Raw genomic sequence first — 27,898 nt, forward strand, 5'->3', positions numbered from 1 at the left:
TTCGGTTGCTTTTAATCACTCTCACTATTAAGGTTTACCATTAATTAAGAAGATCTATTGTTATACCATTACTTAAAAGGCCAAAGAATTACTAAGGATCTCGTAATTCCATACATGACGCAGATGCAGTCAAAATATGATACAATTGGGATGGAAATCAGATGTTTAATAGTTTTATTTAAACCATATGAATGCACATATTATAAAAGGATCACGGATTTCACAGAAATATGAAGCAGCACAACTCCTGTCAACATAGATGTTAACAGAATAATAGCTAGCAATTATTCTAGCTAATTATGCAGCTTATTAAAGTGATTTCTGAAGCACCATGTGACGCTGAAGACTGAAGCAATGACTGCTGAAAATTCAGCTTTGCATAACGGGTAAATTACATTTGAAAAATTGTATTTTCTAAAGTAAAACTTGTGCATTGCATAAGTGGAAAACTGTATGCCTCACTCAAAACTCTTCTCTGCCCTGCCACAGAAACTTTTCCCATTTGGATTTTCACTCAAATGAGAGAATAATAAGTTCACTGACTGTCTTTATTGGAAGCATATTTTGTTGCAAATATCATGAAATGTCAAAGCCTTTAAATATGCAAATACAACATTAATATTAATAACTATTTTAATTAGGGACGCCAATCTAACATTTTAATCTATGTGATTCATTATTTTATAAAAACATGCGATAAAAATTAGCATAATTAATCATGCCCCTTAACCCATATGTAAATTTGGTAATGAGGAATTTTGTCAACATGACTGACAGAATGTCAGACTGAAATGTAAAATGGACTGCAAGTCAATGATATGCTTATTGTCAAACAATATAAATATATTAAAGGGATACTTCACCCCAAAATGAAAATTTTGTCATTAATCACTTACCCCCATGTCAATCCAAACCCGTAAAAACTTTGTTCATCTTCATAACACAATTTAAGATATTTTGGATGAAAACCAGAAGGCTTTTGACTGTCCTACTGAACACAAGCAGCTTACACTCTTCTGTGTCAGCCGCGCTGCACGGCTGCACTGTTTTCGTTCAAATCAAAGTGTAAATACATGTAGAAAATGTATCCTTGTGACACAGAAGAGCGTACACTACTTGCGTTCAGCGGATATTCTCAAAAATGGCGCTACGGTGATGTGGAGAGACACAGAGCAGACAAATTGTTGAATAAAGTCATTATTTTAGTTTTCTTCGTGTACAAAAATTATTCTCGTCACTTCATAACGTTACGGTTGAACCACTGATGGCAGATGGACTACTCTGACGATGTCTTTTATACTTTTCTGGACCTTGACAGTGTAAGTTACTTGGCAGTCAATGGGACTGTCACAAGCCAAAATATCTTAAATTGTGTTCTGAAGACGGGTTTGAAACGACATGGGGGTAAGTGATTAATGACAAAATTTTCATTTTGGGGTGGAGTTACCCTTTAACTTCTAAAACCACTTTTTCCTGTTCAATGCTTTGCTTGTCTGCCACAATAATGTCTTGAATTATCTTTATTATGGTGCTTTTCTCAGCAATATTGCTATATATATGCAATTAACTGCAATTAATTTGATCAATATCACATAATTAATTAATTTAAAATGTTTTATCTGTTTATCAGTATATGAACTGATATTTCACTCATGACAAAAAATGTCAATGTCCACTATTGATTTTATACCTCTATAAACCAGAGCTACTCTAACATCACATCAAATGATAATGTCTAAACAGTATCAAGTACAAGGGTATAGATATTCAATCAGCAGATATGGTTCCTCTATCATGTTTTACTCAAAAAGACCCCAGAGTTAAAGAGAGGGATTTTTATGTTGCCATGCCTTCAGGTCACCCTTTATGTGACCCTCCAAAAGCCATTAGGAATATGTTTTGTGTTTACCACCAGCTACAGTCCATGGACAACGACATGATTATGAATTCTGACTTAAACCCCTAAATCCACACAGAGGCAAAGCAAAGCACAAAAATGAAGCTTGTCAGCTCTGTCCACTATCCTCAAGCTAACTTTGAACTATGAATCCTGTTTTGCATAAGCTTTATTGACATCTGTCCACATGACTCACCATACTGATAGTAAGCTCACCATATGCTTTGAATGGCTAACATGGTGTCATTTTTAAAAATCAAAACTGTGTGTGCATGCTCAATGTTTGTTTTTTTATGCTTTCTTTTGAGAAAAAAAAAGACAAAACCTGCGAGGAACAAGCTCTGATTCTTTTTACATTTACTGCACTGAAGATGATAAGTAAGTACAGGGTTATGTCATCACAGCGCCAAGATGTCAAAGTAATATCAACAAACAATGTTCACCAAACAGTGGTTTTAGTCATTTTGTAAGGACTGTAAGTACACAAGCATTTCTGCACGACCATGAACCACACAGAAAATATGAACAAAAGAACAAGTCAATCTGCTGAACCACGATGGAATATTTCAAAGAACTTGAAAATAAAACAGGACAGAGAGTTATAATTAGGATAGAACTGTGATGTAATGATAAGAGACAGTCAAAATCGAAGGCTGATGTATCGTAACTCTAGAAACTGGAGCATAGACAGAAACCAACAGAATGAATTTGTGTCTCATGACATCAGACCACACACACACTCCCCTGTAGCAGGTTCATTGACATGTGTGGCATTTATTCACGTTTCTCTTTCGCCTCTCGTTCTCTCACACTGTAGCACTACATCAAAGCTCGCAAACAATTTCTATGGTTCAGTCCCTCTCCAAACCAACCAAACCAAACTCATTCTTCATTACGCCTCCTCCATAATTCTCTCCTGTTTATGATTTCAAAATCAACATGAAAGGAAAACTGACCCAGTTTAATTTCTTTATGAACGTTCCAGGTCTTATTGTCCATGATTCATTAAGGCACATTATCAATCAACCTCTACTTCTAAAACATCTTTCCTTTTCAGCTTATGTCATCAATCTCTCTTATGTTTCATTTCACTTTTTTTCCCCTCATTGAACATCTCGTTTTAATTGGAAATACATAAGACCACGGAAGTAAAATGGGTTGTGAATGACATTTCATGATGATTTCAGTCTTTAAACTAATCCAACACTAAAAGGTTACTCGAATCAAGCTCTTTATAGTTTATTTGGCTTAGGACTTCAGGGCTTCCCCCTAAAATCTGACTAAGAGCTTTCCAAGCTAGATGAACTACAATACCAACAAAGCCATAACTTCCCATAAATGGAAGTTAAACCCATTCCTTGACAAAGGAAATCTTTTAGGCTACTAAAAGCCAGACATTTAGACTCTTAAAAACAAGGAATGACGATAAAAAAGGAAAAATACCTTGCAAATCTTAAAGGGAAATATCTGCCTCCCCTGGTCAGCAGAACTGACAGTGAAAAGAGAACCGCAGTGTAAGAAGAAAAAGATACTGTCACACTTAATCTATTGGTTCACATGAATTCATTCTCTTCAGTTGCCATAGTCCCACTTTTCTATTTAATTTGAAAGAGAGACTCTGGACTCAATCTGCATAAAACAGAGGAGAAAGAGAGAGGAGAAAGATTGCATGGACTAGGTATAACACTTTCTTTTAACTTTTATTACGCAACACACCGAAAGTGTAATACTGCAGGAAACAACTAAAATCACAGCCAATCAGGATGCACGGATACAAAAAGAGGAGAAAAGTATGATCTGTAACTTCTACTGCTCAAAATTTGGGGTCAGTAAGATTTTTGTACCTTTTCTGTCAACACTGACTGCATGGACTACAGGAGATCAGCTAGAAGATCATTAGTTCTGAAAAGCAGAGTTCTGGCATACCTTCAGCAACATCTTTCGCTCTCCTCCATTCCTCTATGTCTAAGTTGTTATTCCTTCTGAGCGATTGTTTTTCCGCTTGCTTTCTTATTCTTTCGCCATCAGGCAGGAATGAGACAACACACAGATGATCAAAGAATGGAAAAATAATTACATTTCTTTGTCTACAATGCAAAGCATTTTTTATTGCTGTTAATTAGAGGCACTTTACATATGAGGAACCGGAGCAGGACATGCACATTTGTGTGTCATTTAAGATGGTGGTGCACTTGGAGGCTTAGAACGTTGTATAATCTAATCTGGCTTTGATTATGTTCAATACAGCATTTTTCAAAAGTAGAAGAAACTGAAATTACCAGAGGCCTCATTTTCATTGAGCTTGTTGTTGTTTGATTTCAGGAATGAACCTAACACTGCTGTTGGAAGCACAGGTGTGCGGGTAAGAATCCCCCAGTGGGTGGTGCCCGGCTCAAGCACACCGTCCCGACTGCAGGGGTGTTTGTGCCCATCTGGCACACGCACGTTCTGATGCCAGTTTGTGCCCACTAATGAGTTGTTTATAACCCACATTTGGAAATTGCATCCTTGAAAAAACATTCACTTTGTTTTTCAGTTTTGTGTTCTTGTACTGGCCATTTGAGAGACTAACTGAGACAGAAAAAGACAAGAAAACCAAAGCACTAAGAAAGATATCAAGATTAAATGTGCAATTTTCCCTCCACTTTAAGAAAACACATGTGCAGTGTCGCTATGTTGTGTTTAAGGGTTGTAGGAAATGTCTGGAAACTTAAAGGGGTCATATGATACGATTGATGCAAATCCAAAGAGATATTCTTTATAAAAGTTGAGACTAGTCCACGCCCCCCTAAAACGGCTCGTTCTAACACACCCCCACATATCTACGTCAGTATGTGGGAAGATTTGCATAACGCCACCCAGATGTTCACGCAAAGAAAGAAGGCGTACCTTTTATTCTCATTGTATATAGCGCTTGCACCGTTTAGTAAATCTGGCCCTAAGATTTCAAATCAGGATGGAAATAAAAGATGGAAAAAGAGAAACAGAGAATGTGCAGCAAGACAACCTTTGTAATAGAAACACTTCTAATAATTAATTTCTCATCACATTCTGCACCAAACTAGAGATTTTTAGATAAATACAGCAGGGTTAAAGTTCTGAGAGTACTAGTAATCATCTGAGACTATATTTTGAGGAAATTAACATCCTGTGGTGATCAGAACACCCCAAAAAACAGGCCTGATTAACCAACACCCACTCACAACACTGAACCAAACTTTACCGTACTGTACTGTTGTGGTAAGCCAGTCTCCTGTGCTGATGTGGAGTATGAGCAGTAAGTGTTATTTTGGATCTCTAAAAGTGTGAGACAAACAGCAGGCAGAGGAGATTTTATGGACAAATAGCTGCAGAAGACACTACTGAGGATGCAGAGCATCCATCACACAGCACGCACACTGGCACCAGCTGACACTCTCATACACACGCACAACATGACGAAACACCCCAACACACCAGAAGGAGAATACACTCACTTAACAGACAGAAACACTGTGATGAAACACCCAAAAACACTAGAAAGAGAATAGCATATGATATGTCAGCAGTGTGCCAAACAAAACAATTAAGGACTTTTCTGTTGAACACAAAGCAGAAATCTCAAAACCTCTTGCCATACACACCCATATGCACACATACAATGACTCAAACTAGAGGCTGCATGCTGCGCTGAGGGGCTTTCCCACTGGGAACCTACAGAGCAGACCAATCCACAACCCCAGTGAATTACAGCAGCGATATCTACTGCCTTCTGCTCATGGGCCTGACAGCTTAATGATCTCTCCCACTCCCATTTTACACAAACACACACACACACACACTCTGCATTTCATGCACACACGGCAATTACATTACACACCACAAAAAGCAATCGTGATGTCATCCCCTCCTTGCTCATAAAGTATCCCTTTCCAATAAGCTCTATGACATATGCCCAATAGTAAAAACAAAGAGTCACCCTACTGTTACTGTACACCACAGTACACATTTAAAATACATGAGTGACAAGAGTGAAGAAAGAGTGAAAAAATAAAAATAAAACAAAAATGCTGAAAAGAAAGATACACAGAAACAGCAAAAAATTTAGTAAAAGGCAAAGAAGGAAAAGCAAAAGAAAATCAAATGAACAAGTGTAAGAGAAGTAAAAATTGAATAGAAAGAAAACTAAAGAGCAAGAGAAAGAAAAAAGCAAAAAAAACAAATCAAAAAGAAAAACAGAAAAAATTAAGAGAGCAAATAAGAAATAATAGCAAATCAAAACGAACAAGCAGAAAACGAATGAGCAAAACAAGGAACAAAAAACAAAGTTAAACTGAATGAGTGCAAGAAAGATAAAGTAAAAGAAAAAGTTAGTCAAAAGAGAAAGGCGCAAAAGAAAGCATGAAAGCAAGTGTAAAAAGCTAAAAAGAAAGAAAAAGTAAAAAGAATGTGCAAAAGAAAGAGTGTGCAAAAAAGGAAACATGAAAAAGTGTGAGTGCAAAGGTGCATGTGCAAAAAAAGAAAATGTGAATGTAAAAGAAAGTGCGAAAGAACAATAAAGCATGAAAGACAATGAAAGCATGCATAAAAGAAAGGTTTAAAGTGCAAAAGAGAAATAATGCACAAAAAGAAAGAGGGAAAGAAGGAGCAAAAGAAATCATGAAAGAAAGGGTGAAAAGCAAGCAAGGAAGTAAAAATAAAAAGAAAGCGCAAAATAAAGAAAGTACAAAAAAAGGAAAACATGAAAAAATGTGTAAGTCCAAAAAAGAAAGTGTGAAAGAAAAATAAAGCATGAAAGACAAAGAAAGAATGCATGAAAGAAAGGGCAAAAGAAAGTTTAAAAGTGTAAAATATGGAGACAGATTAGTCTCAAATATAATTCACGCAAAAAACACGATTCACACATGCGTAAACAATTTCACATGCATGAAACCTAATTCACGTACACACAAAAAAAATTCACGTGCGTGAAAAAAAAAATATATTCACAAAAAGCAATTCACATGCGCAAAATAAAATTATATATTCATAAAATACATTTCACAAATGCAAAACACAATTCGTAGATATACAACTGTGCACAAAAACTTTTGAATGTTTAAAATGTACGAGTGTCTGAATGTACAAATCGTCATTTACTACGAATCCACTCGGATTTGTGTGTGTGTGTTTTTGAGACTTTCCTGGCAGAGCTCTCTTCCCACATGGGTCTGTCGTACTCTTTAGCCAATCAGATGCGAGCTTACCATTCAACCAATCATATCATAAGCCACCGGGAGTGCATTCAGAAGCTCGCAGGCAATCGGGGAGACGTCAAGAGAGAAGCCCATAGAAGCCCTGGCGTTACATTTTAAAATACTATACAAAATAATTAATCAGAATACTTACTCCTGCTAACTCATGCTAAAGAACTCCCAGCTCAAGCTCGCCGTCTCTGCAAGATTAACGATGGCAGTTTGCACGCACAGCTACTAGAAGATTTACATCTGTCAGACAGGTTGCTGATGTCATCAAGCTTAGTTTGAGTCTGCGCGTCAGAAACGGAAGTTCTAAAAATCGCTAAATATGGGCTTCACTTGTCTCAATTGAGTTCCAATTGGGTCGCTGTGTCCATTTCTTTTACTGTCTATGGGATTACTGATGTAAAGGCTTAATTTCCGTTCTAATTAATCCATATTGCGCAAAAGGTGCGTAGAATCGTGCTCCTTGAATGCACTCTCAGTGGCTTATGATATGATTGGTTGAATGGTAAGCTCGCATCTGATTGGCTAAAGAGTACGACAGACCCATGTGGGAAGAGAGCTCTGCCAGGAAAGTCTCAAACACACACACACAAATCCGAGTGGATTCGTAGTAAATGACGATTTGTACATTCAGACACTCGTACATTTTAAACATTCAAAGGTTTTTTTGCACAGTTGTATATCTACGAATTGTGTTTTGCAGTTTGTGAAATGTATTTTATGAATATATAATTTTATTTTGCACATGTGAATTGCTTTTTGTGAATATATATTTTTTTTCACGCACGTGAATTTTTTTTTTGTGTGTACGTGAATTAGGTTTCATGCATGTGAAATTGTCTACGCATGTGTGAATCGTGTTTTTTGCGTGAATTATATTTGAGACTAATCTGTCTCCATAGTAAAAGACAGGAATAAAGGCTTGTGCCCACCGGGACGATTATTGTGCACGATTATCGGCAATGTTTAACACCTCGTGACAAAACAAAGGGTGCCAATGTGAGATGTAAAAGCGTCATTTTTTAAAAACCGCCTCGGATTCATTTTTTTTTTTGGTTTGACACGCAGCATTAAAAACTGGCCGACCAATGAGATTGGCGCTTTTGTTCACGTGCCTGGAGCTGCTAAAGTTACAGTAAAACATGACTTGGTGGTGCTCAAGTACAAAACGGTCTTGCAGAGCACACATTGATACCTAATGATGAAGAGAAAGTAAGGTCTCATTGGTGTCTAAACACAAAGAGCTTTATGACAAACGTGACAGCGACTACAAAAATCTTGATAAGAGGGAGTTGTTATGGAGAGGAATTGCAGATCAAATAGGATTCGATGTGTTTTTCATTAAGCACCATCTAATGTCAGGGAGTGGATCTGCACGTTCACTCGGCTCATCGCCAGTGAAAATCACTTGGGTATGAACACAAAGACACGTCGAAGAACATCTCAAAAAACGCTGGCAATAAGCGTGCGCTATAATCATCCCTGTGTGCACAAGGCTTAATACACAAAAAAGTAAGTGGGAAAGAAGGAGCAAAAGTGTATAAAAAAAAAAAAAGGAAGGTCAAAGTTCAAAAGAAAGAAGAGCTTCTGTAATAAGGACATGGACACATGAGTGTCTTCGGGCAGACAGCGGCATGTGACTCATTACAGACAGAGGCTGGAAAAGAGCTTTGTGTTCCTGTTACAGAGTCACCATATGAAAACAAACACAGCTCTAGTGAGGCACAGAACAGCTCGACATGAACTCAGGTCAACAAACACACAGACATTTGGGGAAGAAACTCCCAAGGAAACCAGAGTGGGACAGGTAAACTAAACATTTCTGCCTCTGCTATTCCAAGGGAAAGCAGTGCTGTGCTGCTCACAGCACATATTTGCTTCATGCTTCACAGAGCTGACAGAGCGGGTGGCAACGAAGGGATGAAAAGGCTTACTGCACACATCCTGCTGCTGTATCAGAGAAGGGAAAAGACTTAGCGGGTGGCTGACCGGCTTCCTCTTTTTCAAACGGGTGTAGCTACTGCTTGCATTCGGCTACTGGAACCCACTCAAGCATCATTTGCATTGAGTAAATACTACTAAGAGGTCAAAACAGTCAAGACAGTGACCTCATATCTTATAGTAGGACATCATTTTGTATTTTGGATGCTAGTGGTGTTTGCATAAATAAAAATTATTTAATTGAAATGGGCTTGCCCACAAAAGTATCCAGCTCAAAATAAACATTAAAATATCCTTGCACAGCTTACAATGCAAAGCTCAAAAATTAAAAGCACCACAAATTCATGGTTGCAACATGAGCAAGGAAGTCTAACATAATATAATTTTCCCAGCTCTGTTTTACAATAGGGCTGTTTGTGTTTGAAAGGCATGACATCACTGTTTGGACGTCTACAGTCCACCACTGGATTCACAGCAGCAGTTGCTGCACAAAATGGGAAACGCCTCCAGCGGTCTACACTATCTATCTATCCATCCATCCATCCATCCATCCATCCATCTATCTATCTATCTATCTATCCATCTATCCATCTATCCATCTATCTATCTATCTATCTATCTATCTATCTATCTATCTATCTATCTATCTCTGTCTGTCTATCTATCAGCCTAATTATATTGATACCAATAATGTGCAAAACATTAACTACAGCACTGGTCAATACAGTTAAGGTCATATCATGCATCCCTTGTAGACATTTGTGATTAATATAGACCCAGTGCGCACACACTGTATTCAATGCAGGTAATTTGATCTTCAGTGAAACAAGCTTTGTATTCTGTGTTATTGCAAGAGACATGTATATAATATTATGAATTGCTGGCCAAGGATAGCTACAAGAAAGGCTGTTTTCGACATCAATCAGTGTATGAGTCCATTAAGACCCTCTGGTGGGCCATAAAGCTTCAAATCATGTGATGACTATACACTCCTCACATCATTATTTGAGCCTCTACTCAGATGGGTTTGTACAGGGAAAATACAGGGAAACTGGTGCCATTGTCCTTTATAATCCAGAACCTTCTGGAAACAATTTTGAAATTAAATGTAATTTTGTTATATAACCACTAAGGAAGAATCATTAAGAAAAAAACTCTTTTATTTTCTGCAGGATATTATGGATCGTTAATATGCAAATGTCCTGAACCTGCCTCTCTCCCAGTAGATTAAAAAAGCTCTCATTAATATTTCAGTGATTTGAAGTATGCTTGACCCTATTAGGAGGACTGCATGGTACAGGCATGGTACAGTTCGGTACGGTTCACTTTTGGGGGGTTTTCCACTGGGTACAGTACCTGGTACCTGGTACTTTTTTTAGTACCAACTCGGTTGAGGTTCCAAGCAAACCGTACCGTTACCAAAATGTGACGTGTAAACTCTGCTGATCACTGATTGGCCGGAGAGAATCGTCACTACCTGCGTCACTGAACTTGTGACACAAGACCAAAGTCTCTTTAAGACAAGTCATGTCACTCGGCGGCCATCTTTGAAACACCTCTCGGGCATGCAAGTGCAGCTCCTATCTCTTTGTATGGGGAAACATCAAATTCTCCAAAACTCTTCACGAAGCTTACGATTAAATTTCATATTTGAAATCACCAAAGAAATCTGACAACAAATGTGTCATGAATGTTGTTTCTTTTACTCAAATAGCATTATTAAAAGCTTATTTTTCAGGCTAGATCAGCCAGTGCACATGCGCAGTCCTCAGCAAGTAGAGCACACAGTGTCATATTACTCTGAGAACGGCGCCCACTGGAGGGAAACGTAATCGGCGACAAGACCATTCATTATTTTTAACCATGTCAAAGGATTATTTCACCACCCTATGTGAATCTGAGAGGAGGAGATATATTAAGAAACTAAATTTTATTGGTCTATGTCAGTGCCCCTTTCCCTAACCTTCATTTTGTGTGAGAAATTAACTGAACTTAACAGCCCAACGTGAAATACCCCAACATCTACAACTATTTGTGTCCTAAACACTCGTTTTTTTGGGGGGGTCGACAGCTTATAAAAACTTAGTTCTGGGTTTTCTAGCTTGTTTACTGTACACCTTGTCACATAGCAGTTTTTAGGCATTGCTGTGTTTTTTGTTATAAGTCAGAAATGACAAGGAGGCAACTTCCCACAATAGAAAGTTAATGGAGAGCGCTGGATTGCACCCCCCCCCCATTGTGGGCGTGGCCTAAATGCACTCAGTCTCTATAACAACGTGTGAATAATCCCGCCCACTCTAAAATGGTACTAAACTGCAGTGGAAACGCAAACCGAGCTATGCCGAGCCGAGTTGTACCACGCAGTGGAAAAGCGGCATTACAATTTGAAGACGACGTTGAAGAAGGTCAAAGAATAATTTAGGCAATTAAAATGCAGGATTAAGAGTTTCTTCAGAAAGAGATTTTCAAATATGCAAACTGGGGCAAAGATTTCATTTACAAAACATACTCCAAAACTGCATGTTTTAGGGCAATATCAAAAATAGATTATTTGCTATTTAATTTATTAATTAAATTTATCTAACAATTGTATTATCTTAAATTATTAAATTAATTAAATTAAATTAAATTTTCTAAATTAAAAATTTAACTTAATTTTTAGGTCAAAGTTCATCAAATCCAACATGGTCATCTAACCCACAAAGAACATTCAAATGGTGTAAAACATTGCGTAGCAAAGGATGTGATGAATTAAAGCTGTCATAATAGCACTTACACAACAAGGGTTCTCTTCCTGACTCTTTCTACACCTGTTAACAGGTGGAATGAAGATATTTGTCAGTTTCACCCCAACCTGTCTGACGGGTCCCGCCCAGAGAGCAGGTGTGTTACATATACAGTCAGTCCACAGTTAACTAGTGAAGCAGTGCTGTAATCTCTGGTATTCAGGATCGAATGTGCGAGCCACAGCACTGCAGCTCAGTGCCAGTGCAACGTCACAATCTACTCCCTGTTACCTCCATTTAAGGCTTCAGATTAAAGGATGAGCCAGTGGAATTCAGAGGTATTTTCAAACATGGAAGCACCATATCTTAGCAAAGGGTTTCTGTTTCAAAGGAATGTTTTAGAGAGTAGCTTCATGTACAAGATAAGATATGTGAACTATTACGCACAAGAGACAAAAGCAAGGACAGAAAATCAGAGATAATGTCAGAAGAGACCAGTTAGGCAAGATTCCTGACGTTCCAGAGCATGTAGTGCAAACAGAGGGCATGGAGACGCGTAAACATTCACCGGAACATTCTAGAGCTCTTCTACTGAGTGTTAAGTAAACAGGTGTCATGTGAAGTTTCTGGCACTCTGGATATTTTAGTCAGCCATTTCTCATTTATTTGCTTTAAGAAGCCAAACTACCTCCTCACCCTCCTTAGAATTAGGTGTTGACTCAAAAGAACTAACAAACTACACAACAGTTTCCTTAGAATAGGACACGCACAGCAAAAAGTGAAGAGGAAAAGATGAGACACACAAAGGTAGGAAGTAAAGGAATCAGGAAATGATACCGAGGAAGTGACACTGGTCCGGGCTAAACAGCAGAAAGGGCTCATCATGTTGTCTCTGCCTGGACTTAAAACTTTTCCAGCATCTGTGTTTCACAAGCGCTGCAGTATCTGAGTCAGCAAACAGTATTAAACTGAATGCAGCTCATGCCAAACATTTTTTGCATATAAAATGTGTCTTAGCAGTGTGTTGTACACAACTACCCTGCAATGATAAAAATCTATTCACTACTTTTACTAATTCGCCAAAAAACAATCATCAAGACATTTTGATTTTGATGACATCATACTGCTCAGGCCCTGCCCACAACCGCTGATGGACTGTCCTGTATTAGCATTTCCACACTCAGCCAGTTGTACGCTGTCCGGCATTTTTTCCGCACTCAAGCAGCTGTGTCTCGTACAACGTCTCGTAAACAATGCAGGCATTTTGTAGTTGTAAAAATGTACATAAGAGTCTCCTGACATCAGAGCCACTGAAGACACAGTGGATTAGTTTTGATTTTGATAGTAGTGTGCCACCGACAACACAAAAAAACAGAAGTGCGGGGTGGGGTGAGCAGTAGCTCATTAACAGTAGTAGTATATTTTTATTTAAAGGGGTCCTTTTAATCTTTTTTCACTTTTTCAACTTTAGTTAGTCTGTAATGTTGCTGTTTGAGCATAAAAAGAACTGCAAAGTTACAAAATTCAAAGTCCAATTCAAAAGGAGATATTTTATTTAACAGAAATCACTTTTCAAAAACTACAACGAACGACTCGTTTTGACTACAATGCATATTTTCCGGGATTTGTGATATCACAAATACCGACGAATGGGACGAGACCTGGTTGAGCTGCACTACAGAAGACAACAAGTGTTATTACTGTGTCAGAGACATGCTTGCTTTCCCAAGGCAGATGAACTTAGAGTGGTTACAATCATCTGGGTTTAAATCGCGGTCAAATTGATTTGATTTTGACGCAGTATTTACATTGAAGCTCGCAGGTGGCTATGGTAAGGGGCATGACATTTCTCGACCAGGAGCCTAATGGTGCCAATCACAACACACACTGGCCCAGCTAACCATTCACAGCACATGTCGTATTTCAGAAGACGGGCCTTCCTTTGATACAGGAACTATTTGAGCCGTTCATGCCAGACTGGGGAGAGAGGTGTTGTAATAATGTAAAATATGTGAAAAATAATGTGTTTTTCGAACAACCTAGTATGAGAGCCTGTTCTAGTACACCCCCAAAACAAAATCAAGACTTTGTAAAAGAGCATAATAGAACCCTTTAATGCCATGTCAGCATCTTAGGCTATTTTCATGGGCAGAAGCTCATTATCATTTAAAGAGACATGCACTGAAACAGGTTGCTGTGAACAGAGCTGGTTTTGACCAGGTAAAAGGGGTGTTGTTTTAAATGACCATTAAGGAATTTTAACCAAAGTATTTTGCAGACATTTCATGAAGACCGTAAAGAATCATACCAACTCGTTGAAAATGGGCATCCAACGTCCCCTTTAAAGCTCTTTAAATATCTTAAAGCCTCTACATTTTGCACATCAATACAGACCTATTTTAAGCTAGGCCTATATATCAGCATTTACTGCACTTATTTGTGAGTTTCAGAACAGTATTAAAATAGATTAGCAATACATTCAGTCACGCATATATTAATGAGTAAACAAATTACAAACATTTAAAAATGAAATAATTATAGAATTATTGTATAAATAATAGCAATTTATCATTTGAGACAATATTTAAGCGACAGAAAATTAGAGGGAGACAAAGAATAGGATTTGGATAGAATGCAGGCTGGACTCAAACCAGAATTTCTATTATAAACACCAAAGCTCAACATGACCAGGCTTATTAGTGTTATAACTCTAACTAAAAATAAAAACATTAAAAAATGTGTTACTTGAATTACAATAAACTTTAAAAAGAAATGTATAATATTTTACCTGATTTTCATTTATTTTCAATTTATGTACTAAAATAACTAAACTAACTTTAATTATATACATATAAAACAAAGAATGAACATAACATAACAAACACAGCAAAATTACTAAAACTTTAACTAAAAATATGCAAACCAAAACATATAACAAATAAAAATACATTTAAAATAATAATAAAAACTATAATAGTTTCTCAGTGATACTAACGAGAACGTATGTGATAACTGCTAGGCAACCACCATAAGAATGAAATCTGAGCATAATGCAGGTTGGACTCAAACCTGCATTCCCCATATGAGCACCAAGGCCCAAAGTTAACCACTCAACCACTTTCCAGCAGAGGCCTTTCTGAATGTATTGAACAGGCCCGGTTATGCGTCAACCCACATGTTTACTTAATGAAAAGGGGGATGTCAGTGAACAAGACGAAAAGGAAGGCTAAAGATAGAGGAAAATAAAGAAGTAAAAAGGAAAAAAAATGGGGACAGAGAAAATGAAGAGCTGAAATGAAAGAGTGAAGGAGAGATGCTGCAGTCTGCACTTTTCAAATGAGGACAATGCACTCCACAGAGAGATCTAATTGCAATACCTGGCAACAGGACTTATTCAATTAGGTAATGTAGGAAAGAGTCAGTGTGTGTATATGCAGTGCAGCCCACCAATGTAACATGAGATGAATTCAAGGTAAACATCACCAAACATGCTGAGAGAGGTTCAAATACAAGCAGCAGAGAGCCTTCATAAGACGAAAGGGATAGTTTACTCAAAAATGAATATTCATGTCATTCCAAAACCATTACTTACAGTGACATACAATACAATTCATAATAACAACCTGGAGCTCCAAAATGGACAGAAAGAGCTTTATAAAAATCCATACAACTATACATTTCAAGTCTTCTGAAGTCATACTACAGCTGTCTGCAAAGAAAAGTACAAAATTTAAGAACTGAATCAATCGGATTTGTGAACTGGATCAACCAGTTCATAGAATGTAGCTATGAATGTAGCTATGTGATTAGTGAAAATGTCAAATTTAAAACACACACATTTTGAAAGTCAACCTATTTTGGAATGACCTCTAAAAAAATGTGCAAAATGTAAGAAAAAAAATTCTCAAATTCTCCTCCCTAATCCCAGTGACTCCCAAGAATCACAATTTGTCTCCGTCTTTGACCTAAGATGAAAAAACTTCAAAGTCTGAACTATTTATTCCACCACAAAAAAGCGACAGATGGAGAGAATTGGTTCGTCATGCCTCTTCCTCCCTTCCTCTCAGAGGTGCTGAAGACAACTTTTATTTTCCTTCTCTCTGTAATGAAGGAGAAGAGGTCTAAAGCATGCTACTACAGAGGAAAAATCCTTGCTAAATGAGAAACAGACAGAAAGAAATACCGCAAGGCAACTTTAGACCTTTAGCCTAGCATAAATTACTCCCGCCCAACTATCCACAGAGAGCGTGCAGAGGTGCAGATTGGGGGGAAAAAAATGCTCCTTTAAAGCTGTTGGTGCAATTACAGGCCATGCCAGTAAAACTGATTCTGCTATATTAAAGGGTTAAGAATAGCATCAAACGCTATATGCGCCACCCTCGTCTTCACGCTTTTCTGCCATGAAGTTTGAGATGGACAGAGTAGAAGTGAGATTGCAGTAGGACTGTGTTGTATGACAACATTGAGAGCAATTTTGCTATACAGTTGATTTTGCAAAGGTGTTGTTACTTTGTTTACTTAGCAACTTGCCACATTTATATATCCAATCAGAATTTTAACATCATATTTAGCAGTTTTACCACATTTACTGTTTTGAGTTTTTGTTTATAAACAAAATTGTTATGCTTACTTGCTAAACATGTTAAAATAAAATAAATGAAAATTATAAAATAATTAATTTATAAAATATATAATACAACAGGATGGAAACATGGTTGTATATCAAAACTGGTAGCAATATTTTTTAAAACAATTTAAGAATAATCTTATCTATTAGTTAGCATAGCATAGCATAGCATAAAAAAAATAAATAAATAAATACATTTATAGTAAAAAAGACTGCATTGTGACTTATTTCATCACCAGAGTGAGAACACGGTAAAACTGGGTGGTACTGTATGTAAAAATCGGTAGCAATATTAAAAAAAATAATAATCTTTCTATTAAATAATCTAATTTATTAAAATAATCTAAAGTTTGCATCTATCAAAAGTTAAAATAATATAAAATAAAATAACAAAACAAAACTAAACAATTAACTTAAACTTATGGTTTTTCAAATCAATAAAAATAAATAAATAAATTTACAGTAAAAACTACTGCATTGTGATTTATCCCATCACTGTGATATACAAATATTAACTCCAAGACTTAATAATTAACACATACAAGATAGGACAAATTGGTCCAATAAGCATGTAAATAGATGACAATGAAGAGAAAAAAAAACAACCCTGCTGACTTACTGCAGACAGAATATGATGAATCTCAGCAGACAATCTGTGCATGTGTGTGCACGCATGTGTGTGTGTGTGAGCTTTTGACCCTGTCAACTGGGACGGCACTGTGTTCACACAGTCACATAAACACCACAGCATCATGACTTGGGTAACCATGGCGAGAAAGACAGCCAGAGACATAACAGAAATGCATGTGAAGACTAATTAATGACAATGCACAGTGAAAGAAAGCAATTAAAAAGGTGTTGATGAGAAGTATGACTCTTTCTCAAACACACACACAGGAATATAAGACACAAAAAAAACCTGCACAGAATCCAACATTAGTACAAGATCGCACACGTCTCTTATTTCATAAACAACAAAGATGGGAAACAATGACAGCAGATGTCGTGTACAGTGGCCCTCGCAGTCAGGATTAATCCTACTGTAAACATATGGAAGCCTCACCTCCACAGCTGCATACTGTTAAACACACCCCCGTCCCACCATAAACATGCTAACAAAAGGCATCGGGATTGTTTACACATCAACACACCTTTAGTCATCATTACATTCAGCACCACATGTATTTTGAATCACGCTGGTTATTTTGCAGATGGAGCTTTTAGCAGTTCAAACTGAAGATTCGATTTGTTTAGAAAGCAAGAACAGCGCATTAGTGTGTGAGAAATGAATTAAAACCAGAATAACTGACAAACAGCAAACGTAGAGATCACAGTGCTGGATTTCTTTGATTTAATAACATAAATGTGCAGAAATAGTTATTTATATCGGAGGCGGAATGTTCCAGGAGGGTTTGTTGTGGGAAAGATTCTGACTTCCTTCTATAAATACTAACACATGGTTATTAAATTGAATTGCTTGGCTTGTTTTCCCTTTTGAAAGTGGGGTGCATCCTTCCATGGGTGGGTGTACATGTGTTTGGGTGGGTGTTTAAGTACCTCCTGCTGAAACATTAATCTGTCTCTGAACCAAATTCCTTTTCAAGCAAGGCCTGTGCCAAAATATTTAGACACCAATGCTTCTTTGTATATGGAATTAGCTTTCATATTTTTTTATTTTAATTTTAGTGAATATTTTGTTTTAGTTTAATATTTCTTTTTCACTTTATTTTAATTTCAGTTTTACTAATTTTAGCACTTCAGCTTAAAATTATTTCAGTTACACAGAAAAATACTGCTGAAGAAAAATACACTCAGAAATTGATAGTAAATTTCACAATGAATTATAAACATATGATGATTTTTGAAATATATTTTAAAAGAAAGTGTTATTTAAAAATAAATTATTAATATTAAATACTTATTTTCACTTTTTTCTTAAATTGTGTGTATATATATATATATATATATATATATTATATACATACATACATACACACACACACACTTTAACTTTATTTTTATTACCAATGTCATTTTAATAGTTTTAACTGTATTTAACAACAACACAGACACAGCCGTTCTTAATTTTGCCGTTCTTAATTTAATTGAATCAGCACTGATTGTACAAAGCTAAAGTTGGATTTTGAAATCCATAAGACACCACAAGGAGAAATGTTAATAATTTTGGAACTGTCTACAAAAATCAGACAGCAAAACTTAATGCAGATATGCATAAATTTACATTTTAAATCTCTGGAATAATGCATTTTGGAATGAAAAGTACTTGAAAAGAGCAGGAGCATTGTGATTAGCTCATGCATGGCTTTCTTAAATGAAAAGCAGAAAAAAGAAGGCACCAAAGGAGGATGCACAGGGGTGGCAGTGTGTAGCCTGTCTGCTATTGTTGACAATAAAAGCCTGTCTAAATCCTCTTGAACTAGTTTGACCTCCTCCAAACTCTCTGCGAGACACTCCATACTCCTTTTCTTGCCGTTTCTCTTTCCATAATCAGGCCATATGAGCAGAGGCAGAAAAAGAAAAGGCCTCTTCTTTAATGAGATCTGTGTAGTATTCAGACCCTTGGGCTTTGGCTGAACAGAACTGTGCTGGAAAAACACATCATGCTGGACACACAGCAACATCTCCAGAGACCCTGGGATGATGAAGCATAATCCAACCGAATATAACAGTGGTATTCAATTAGAGTTCGAAGAGCTCCAGTCTGAACATTGCTTTCCCAACACAATCCAGACAATCAAATTGAACAGTTTCCGTAGCCAATATGGCTTGAATGCTACAAAATGAAATAAGCAATGTGCACTACAGGAACATTTACTGTAAATGTCAAGCAACAGTATTTCCCCCCAATAGTCCCAACGACAGTCAATTCTACAGAATTAAGAAATCATTCACTAAAACTCTCAGCCAGACAAAGAAAATGGAGTGTTCGTACATGAAGTGAACCACGAGCTGGTGTCCTCTATAATATAGGGAACTGCTAATGATTCAAAAAAAGGCCAGTATTATCCCGAGGTTAAGTTCAGTTTAGTGCTTGTGTGAGAGACTGCTCTGAAAACCATCGGGAAAAGAGGGCAACAACAGCAAAGCTGAGGATATGCATGGCTGATCAGAACATCTGATGCGCGCAAGTATGTTTCTGCAGCGTTTCTCCCTGCAGGAGCAACTATCAAATCGTGTTTTCCAGTGCTAACCTCAGTCCCTCTCCACAGATGTCACTTAGTATAATATTATCTAAAGGAGATATTCTCCAGGTTTTTTCCAAGTTTCATCAATGTCAGAGTTTGTGACCCAGAGCAAAGCTGGGAATCAAGACATTGGGAATGTTATAAAAATTATTAAGCATTCTTTCTTCCTCAAAATTAGAAAAACAACCATTCATTGAATCTGAATCATAATCATTAAATTATTTTGTACAATTCTCATTCTTAACATCCAAGAGTTTCATGTGTCACAATGACAGCAATATAGGCCAGATTTCAGCTATCAATCTGCCTAATATAAACTGACGAAACCCATGCACAACTTTTGAAACTGATTCAGGGATTCACAGCTGACAGATGCTGATTTATTCAGCCATCCAGCAGAAGCGCAATGTTCTAACAGCCATCACTCACCACAGGCTTGTTTGCCTTTCAAAGCATCTGCTGATTCAGAAATCACAAATCTTTCACATCCTTTCAATTCATGTGTGACTGGTTGACAATGAACAGACAGACTGTGCCTAATAAAAGACTTACTAATGGAAAACTGGACCAGAAACATAAAAAAAAATTGAAATCTCTCAAAAGCACTAAGCAAACTTGTAAGGCTTGCTGGACGCCTTGACTGTGATGTTGTGAAATGTGAGGCAGCATCACAAACCAAAACGTGACAAAAGCATTACGATTAGGATTGCAATGTCTATTTTACCAATAAAAAGTGCTGCTCATATTAAACTGAAAGAAAAAAACATAAGCAGAACATAGAGAGAAAGTTACTGGATAATAAAAGAACGAGAGAAAAGAGATATTAGGTTTCACATGCTTTTGCTTCAGTATTTATGTTTTAGTGTTTAAATGTGAGATCTTGAGAAATGTGACCAGCAAAACAAAGACAAAGGAGTTTTATCTAAGAGTCACCTCTATTGAGACAGGTGAGCTGTTAACACAACGCTGAACACACACCAGCCCTGAGTATCTGACATTCAGCTGAATGTTTGCTCATCTCTTTGGCAACCTGGGCTTGAATGGAAGCAATCACTATAAATCTCCAACACTTACACACTCTTATAAAAGGAAAGAAACAACAAAAGTACATTTCCGCCTCAGTGTAAAAATTGTTACATTTAATTGTCTGAAAATAAGAAATAAAGTTGTAAAGGTGAGGTACAAGGTCATATATGAAATATAAAGATATACAGATTTGATATAATATAAAATATAAAGTCACAATTACAAGAAATAAAGCTGCAATTCTAAGTAGTAGTCACAATTGTGTGAAACAGTCGGAATTCTGTGATTACGATTATGTGTCCCCTTGAAATTACTCTATGATACTGACACAGTAACATCCGTTTTGATCAGCGAATTCGAAATTCTGTACAACATCCACCACAGGTCAGTTGTGTCATGCCAGCAGCAGTAAGTCACAAGACTCTATTAGCCAAGTTGGACAGAAGCTCTCCCTGTGGATACACATACTGTAGCTTGAGGGGAAAAGTGCTTTTACCTTGGAACAGTCATACTGTACAAACACCAGTGTAACCAATTCCCCTTACTTACCACTTATATTAATAAAAATGTCAATGTTTGAGTGAGCAGAAGGACCTGTAGATTTATATAAAGACCTCTATCACCCTTTAGTGATAAACAATTTGACTTTTCAAATGCGTTCTGCATTTAAGTTTAAGTTTAAGCTTACCAATGAAAGGTACAGTTCGGGGGTTTAAGTATTTTTAACATTCAGTGATAACGGCATCCAGGTCAATGAACTTAACTGACCACATCAAAACAAACACTCGCATGTTAATGCCTGGACAGAAAAGGTCTGGTTTTCTTGGAGTAAAACTCCTGGTATCTCTAGGTTGTGGTCTGTGAGTGACCACTTTCTTGAGATCAAATTATCATTCCTCAATAGAGGCACGATCTGAACTCTATCAGAACAGCTGGATCCCTCTCTAACTTCAGAAACCATCTAAAGATACATCTCTACAGCCAGCATTTGATTCACAACTTGCTTTAGCTGAACCTGTGGTTCTCAACCTTTTTGTCTCAAAGGTCGCCCATTGTCCAACACAAATACATGCTTGTTTTCAAACTTTTATTAATAGAAACTGGTATTAAATTAATAAACCATTATTTATTTTGTGACTCCAGAACGTTTTAGAACAGTGTGTTTAATAAAAACAGTATTTATTGAGGGAAATTAAAATAATAAATGCTATCTTGATTTTAGCCGTTTTAGCATTTTAATTGTGATTATTTTATATAGGCCTATTATGCTTCGGAGTCATTCTGTGAACCTCTGATTCCCTCTGAATTTATACTAAAATGTTAGTTATTTAAACAATAAAAAAGTCTCATACACCTTAAAAGTATTATGTGCTACATCCTAAAAAGTTACACCCGAGTGTAAGCAAATATCTCTTGCATAACCATAGGTGGATGCAAAAACATGTGGTTGAGATCATTTGTTAATTCATTCACTCCTTTACTGGTCTTCCCTTATTCGGAGCACTGAAAGAATGAGTAGCTTTCCTCATTGTTTTAAATTGTCCTGACTCACCAACCGTGATAGGAAGCAGAGTGTGTTCCTCTCTTTCTCCTGAAGAACACAGATGTTTAAACTGAACTCAGGAAAAGGAAATAAACACTTCCACATGAAATCTACCCACTGAGGCCTCCACCCCCCTGGCAACTAATTTACACCACAGTAAATCTATCAGCCGGCCATATAAAAACTACAATATGTATATATGAAATGGAATGGTTTTTGATATACAATGTTAAATGCAGCAGGACTGAAATTTGACTATGCAAACAAGAGAAAGTATGGGCACAGCCTGATGTGATCCAGACACTAAATACCTTCATGGTAACCCCTGACCACTGTCTTAATGGCATTTCATAGTCCCCTTTTTATTGGTTTAGGGTATATTAGCATTATCCCGGTGTAAACCGAGGCTGTGGACATGCAAAATACACACATGCATTTTCTCCCCAGGCATAGCCTAATCCAGCCCGATGTCAAATCCCACACAGAAGCACCCAGACAGAGAGAGATGTAGAGCAGTGTGTCATTCTACCCCTTTCAGAAAGCAGCTCAGAGTGGGAAACTGATCTAGGATCAGCATTTGTTTAGAGAAATCTGATACATGATAAATTGTCCTACTGTGAAATCCATCATGATATCAAGTGAACACCCAGTCTGGACAAGATGTAGATGAGTTTGTTTGTTCATCAGAAGAGCATTACATTACTTGTTCACCAATGGATCCTCTGCAGTGAATGGGTGCCGTCAGTATAAGAGTCCAAACAGCTGCTTAAAACATTACAATAATCCACAAGGCTTTAATCCGTCACTTCTGGCCAAAATATGAATCTAATAATGCTTCCTCCAGTAAAAAAGTCCATCTTCAATTGTCCTCTCACATCAAAACCAACTGACATATTTCTTTAAAATGACTGTTTCACTTGTAAACTGTGATTCTGATTTCTCTTCTAATTCAGAAAAGATGAATTTTCAGTGGAGAAAACAAAATTATGGATAGAGGGCTCATCAAAAACTTCTTGATTAATTTGTTTATTACAAACACACAGCTTTCCACTTTGCAATACATTGACTGATGGACTGGAGTGGTGTGTATTGCTGTAATGTCTTAATCAGCTGTTTGAACTTTCATTCTGACGGCACCCATTCAATGCAGAGGATCCATTAGTGAGTAAGTGATGTACTGTAACACTACACATGATGAATTTTGTGAAAAAAGTGAAAAGGACAAATATTTTAATTCATAAGTTTTAAAACTGTTCTTCATAGAAGACATGTTCATGTCAGTGTATGCACAAATTGCATTTTGAGTAAATTAATAAATTTAACAAAATAACGAGTATCATGTCATTGACCCAATAATTTTCCTCACTTTAATACTTCCAAAACTGCCATCCCATGAAACTTTCAGCTCGAAGTGCCACAACTCTGCTGACATCACCAATAACACTGTTTTCTCAGCTGAAGAGTAAGAGGCTTATTCCATCAATCAATACAACAGCGTTGAAAGGTATTCCTATTACATATTACCTCCAGAGAGAGCTGCCAGGGCACAGACTGTTAGTAAGGTCGCCACAGGACTGACAGTCTTAATGTAAAAATCAATGAAGATTAATGAGTGAATTTGTTGTGCGCTGTATTAACTGTGCCGAAGGTTATGGACGGGCTGTGTGCTCATTATTAGACAATGTATATAATAATGGCCCACACTAATGAAAAAGGCCATATGACTAGTGTGAAGACCGAGCGGCAACCTCCTGCTCTCTCTCGTGAAGCCAACAAGGAAGTGACTAAAACTGCAATTCATCGACTGGCCGCTTGAGGCTGGCTACAAAAGGGAGCCAGTCCCATAGACTCCACATGTTAAAATGTTTACAGCCTGGTTCAAAAAATTATTTTGGTCTATATAGCTAATTTTGCCCTTCATGACAACTGTGAGGGGGTGAATTTTTTTTATAACTCATCCGTTTAAATTATATTAGGCCTTAAAGTTCTGCATAATTAAGGGCGTGGCCACTTGAGTGACAGGTGTATTGCCATTGCTGACAATGCCGTCGAGCTAGGTGGGCGTGGTTACAGCAACCAGCTCCCGCCTTTTTGCCCATTTTCGATTATAAGGGAGAGTCGAGCGGTGACGTGCTGCCAAGATGGCGACGGCCCGCTCTGCACACTTTGAGCTTCAAAATCGCTCTTCAGGAGTCTACGGGTGACGTCACGGACACTATGTCCATGTTTTTATACAGTCTATGGTGAAAACCCACAAGTTCTTGTATGAACAAGAGCATACAGAGTCTTGAACCATGAGAAATGCATTTCAAGCTCAGCTTAATGCATTTCATATCAATAATTCATCCTACAAGTCTAAAGCATGGGGAGTTTGAGATCATCAGCTTGTTCAAGACAAAAAAAAAACGAAGACTTTGTTCACAAACTCAGGAACACAGATGGCATTTGTTGCCAAAAACATTTTCATAATTAAGGCTGGTTACAACAAAAAATTCCCAGACAGCATGATAGATTATAAACGGTGAAACTCAACACCAGAATGTATATAAAGAGTGTATGAAAGCTGGAGCTGGGCCCAGTAGTGCTCTGGGAATGCAGTCCAAGTTGATTGGCTGGTTTCCTGATATTGTCTGAAGTCATTTGGTGAAATAGGCAGAAGCTTACAGAGCGGGGAGAGCAGCATAACTCAAACCATGTGATGAGGCAGATCCCTGTGGGGAGTCACCACAGCTTCAGTACAATGAACAGTTTGTAGTTCCTTTACCTGGGATTAACAGCTCACTCATCAACTCCTCATAAAGGAATCAAGTGAAATATATGACGAATGTGCTTAGAAATGCAACGAATGGTATCACATGTGATTTTATTTAGTGAGTCATGCTTTAAACTTATCAAATAGCATCTACAAAGGGTCTTCAGCATGTCTGACCTTCCGTGAAATGGATTTTGTCAAGTTGCACTTATTTCAACTTGACTTAACCTAGGGGCAAATAAGTTTCACGGTGCTTAAGAACAGAGATTCATTCACTCATAACTGAGAAACGCATTACATGACATCCGAATCAAAGATGAAAATAATTGAGCAAAAATTATTTAATGTAATGACATTAAACAAAAAAGTACTGCTGCTCGGGCTCTTTTTTCAAGGACGCACAACCCATGTCCTGTGAATTGACCCATGAAATTTTTGTCTTGTCTGTGAAATTTGAAAACAACCATCCAACTAAAAAATAACTAAATAAATCAATATTATGTATGTACGTATATATATATATATATATATATATATATACACACACACACACACGTCACCCAAATTATGCAATATTTTCAGGCATAGCTGTTACGTGGGGAAACAATTCCTTAATGATTTGTTTTCAGGAAATACATCACATGGGAAAAAGAAAAGTGAGATTAGAGCACTCTTCTTACCTTGCCTCACAGTTTTCAACCTAATAGGTCCCTTGCAGTTCTTAATCACTGTCAGCACATCATACAGCGGCAATCCAGAGACAGAGAGCGTCTCCACTTCCAGCAGTAATTCCCCCTCGGACACTTTCCCATGTCTGTACTGTACGGCATTCCCGTTAACGGGTCCGATGTAGGCGAACTCCCCATTCTCCGCTCCGCCGAGCAGCTGCACGTTCAGCTCGCCGCGGGCGTCCTTACAGATCGTGCACTCGTTAACTTTGGTGGTCCAGTGATTCTTTTTCTGTACCACTTTGGACATGATGAATCAATAAAATCCGTCTAGAAACAGGTGGTTCCGCTGACAGACAAGAAAATGCAATAGTTTCATAGAATGAAATATCCCACGCACACGCGGTAAAGTTTCTTTTCCGTCTCCTCGGTCATGAATGCGGCTTCTTCGCAGCCCAAAAAAGAAAGAAAAACAAACTCAAGCCATTGTCCGGCTGTTCACCGAATGAAATACCCACTCTGATCGCTTCTCTAATTAGCCTGTATTGTTTTCCTCATCTTCTTAACATGTTTGCCTTTAATCCTCTTGGTTGCGCTCATCTGCTTGTGTTTTAATTTCATAAACCTCTTTAACTACACTGCTTTAAGTCTTAAGCTGTTTCCAAAATAGTTATTTATTTTTTTCTAAAACACTTCTAAATAGAATTCCTGAATTGTCGGTGAATGTTTCCTCCTGGTTCACGGCTCCTTTAAACAGGTACAGCGCTGACGTCTGTTTTGATACATTTCATCCTGTTCTGCCTGCTCTCAACAAGAGCTGGAGCGAATGTTACGTGTGCGCATGCGCGCTATTTCCCTTCGGACCCTTGAAGGGAATCCTCATTGCGTCCGTCACCAGGTCCTAAAGTCCGTCGTTTAGAGACTAATAATATTTACAAACCTAAGCTGATTTTCATTAAACGCCTCTCGCGTTATATATCTTCCAAATGCTGCAATAAATAAATGCATAAAAACATAGACATGTATCAATGATCGCGCCTAGACTTTATAAGTGGCTACAATCAGCATGTAAAACTGGGTGATTGTAATGTGATTAATTGAAAACATCTTCAGAATCACTGTACTGGGCCTGAGCCATAAATCATCAGCCTAAAAGATTTCCAGAGTAGTTTTGTCTTTGTTATGTTTCAGACTTGCTGTTTAAAAAGATAGGAATTTGTTTCCTACACACTTGCGCAACCAGTTTTATCTGTTTGCCAGGAGTGTTGGTTTGTGTAGAAATTTATCCTAGCATAAGGGTTCATCACATCTGAATCCTTGTTATTCAGGTTCAACCTGCCTACCATGTCTGTTGTTCTAAAATAATTGTCCCATATTTCCCGAAACGCTGTTTATAGTGTCTATATATTTATGAAGTAATAGCTATCACAAATGTATTGTTCATAATACATTTGCAGATTTAACATGCAGTAACAGCAGTATTCTGTACTATTATGTGTAATACATAATGTTGTTATATTATAATTCATATATTTCATATCACGTCATATTTTTTGTGTTTGTTTTTCTGGATCTGTATCAGTATCGAGCCATATAATTATTTTTATCAACGTCAATACCGTCACGATCAACCATTCCATCAATATTTCTTTGCAAATGTATGCATTTTTAAATAATGTAAGTCCCTTTTCAATTACACTTATGTCCATAGTCATACAGGATATTTTTTCTGCATGTGTTTGTCTGACAGCATGTTAGAGCCTGACACGTGAAGGGCCGTCGTCGGGATCAGATGGGCTTCGCTGTTCACCTTGGGAAAAGCAAATGAGCTCTCTGATCCTAAAAATAACATTCAAAGTACTCCTTCTCCCTGGAGACGCCATCCATTGGCCTGGATGGGACAGGAAACAGAGTGCTTTTAAGCTTAAACCATGCAACTTCTCCTCCAATCGTCAGTGGAGCTATCAGACGCCCGCTGCGTTCACGCCGTGCCAGCCTGCTGCATCTGGGATCTTTGAATGATGATGTAACGTGTCTAACCCGATTTCACTCCTGAAATAATCATGAGCAAATTTGAAGTGGTAACTAAATGTTGTTTGGCTCCAGTGAAAATCTGATGTCCCTCTTGTTGGCCTGTGCCAGCTGAGACCTTAACCTCAATGCACTTGTGTGACAAAAAATGCTTCAATTCAGGATTGCGCCTTCCTGTTTCAGAAAGGAAGTAAGGAAGGCATACACCTGATGTGTAAGTAGAGTTGTATATTTGGGTGTGCAATTTACAACATTCTCT

The 27,898-nt window shown here is 37.5% G+C and overlaps 1 protein-coding gene across 8 annotated transcripts in view; it reads right to left on the reverse strand.

The window, feature by feature from the left end:
• LOC109108295 (membrane-associated guanylate kinase, WW and PDZ domain-containing protein 1-like) overlaps nt 1-26,434 on the reverse strand; it is a 127,405-nt gene extending 100,971 nt beyond the window's left edge. For 6 of the 8 annotated variants that reach the window (XM_042734344.1, XM_042734342.1, XM_042734339.1 and 3 more), the window contains exon 1: nt 25,621-26,434. In XM_042734344.1, the coding sequence (XP_042590278.1) occupies nt 25,621-25,918 (298 nt within the window). In that variant the 5' untranslated portion in view covers nt 25,919-26,434. The remainder of the gene's footprint in view (nt 1-25,620) is intronic. The other 2 variants (XM_042734349.1, XM_042734350.1) reach the window with 1 other exon arrangement.
• Between the last annotated feature and the right edge of the window lie 1,464 nt (nt 26,435-27,898).

Source organism: Cyprinus carpio, chromosome B11, assembly GCF_018340385.1.
Source record: "Cyprinus carpio isolate SPL01 chromosome B11, ASM1834038v1, whole genome shotgun sequence".
NCBI lineage: Eukaryota > Metazoa > Chordata > Actinopteri > Cypriniformes > Cyprinidae > Cyprinus > Cyprinus carpio.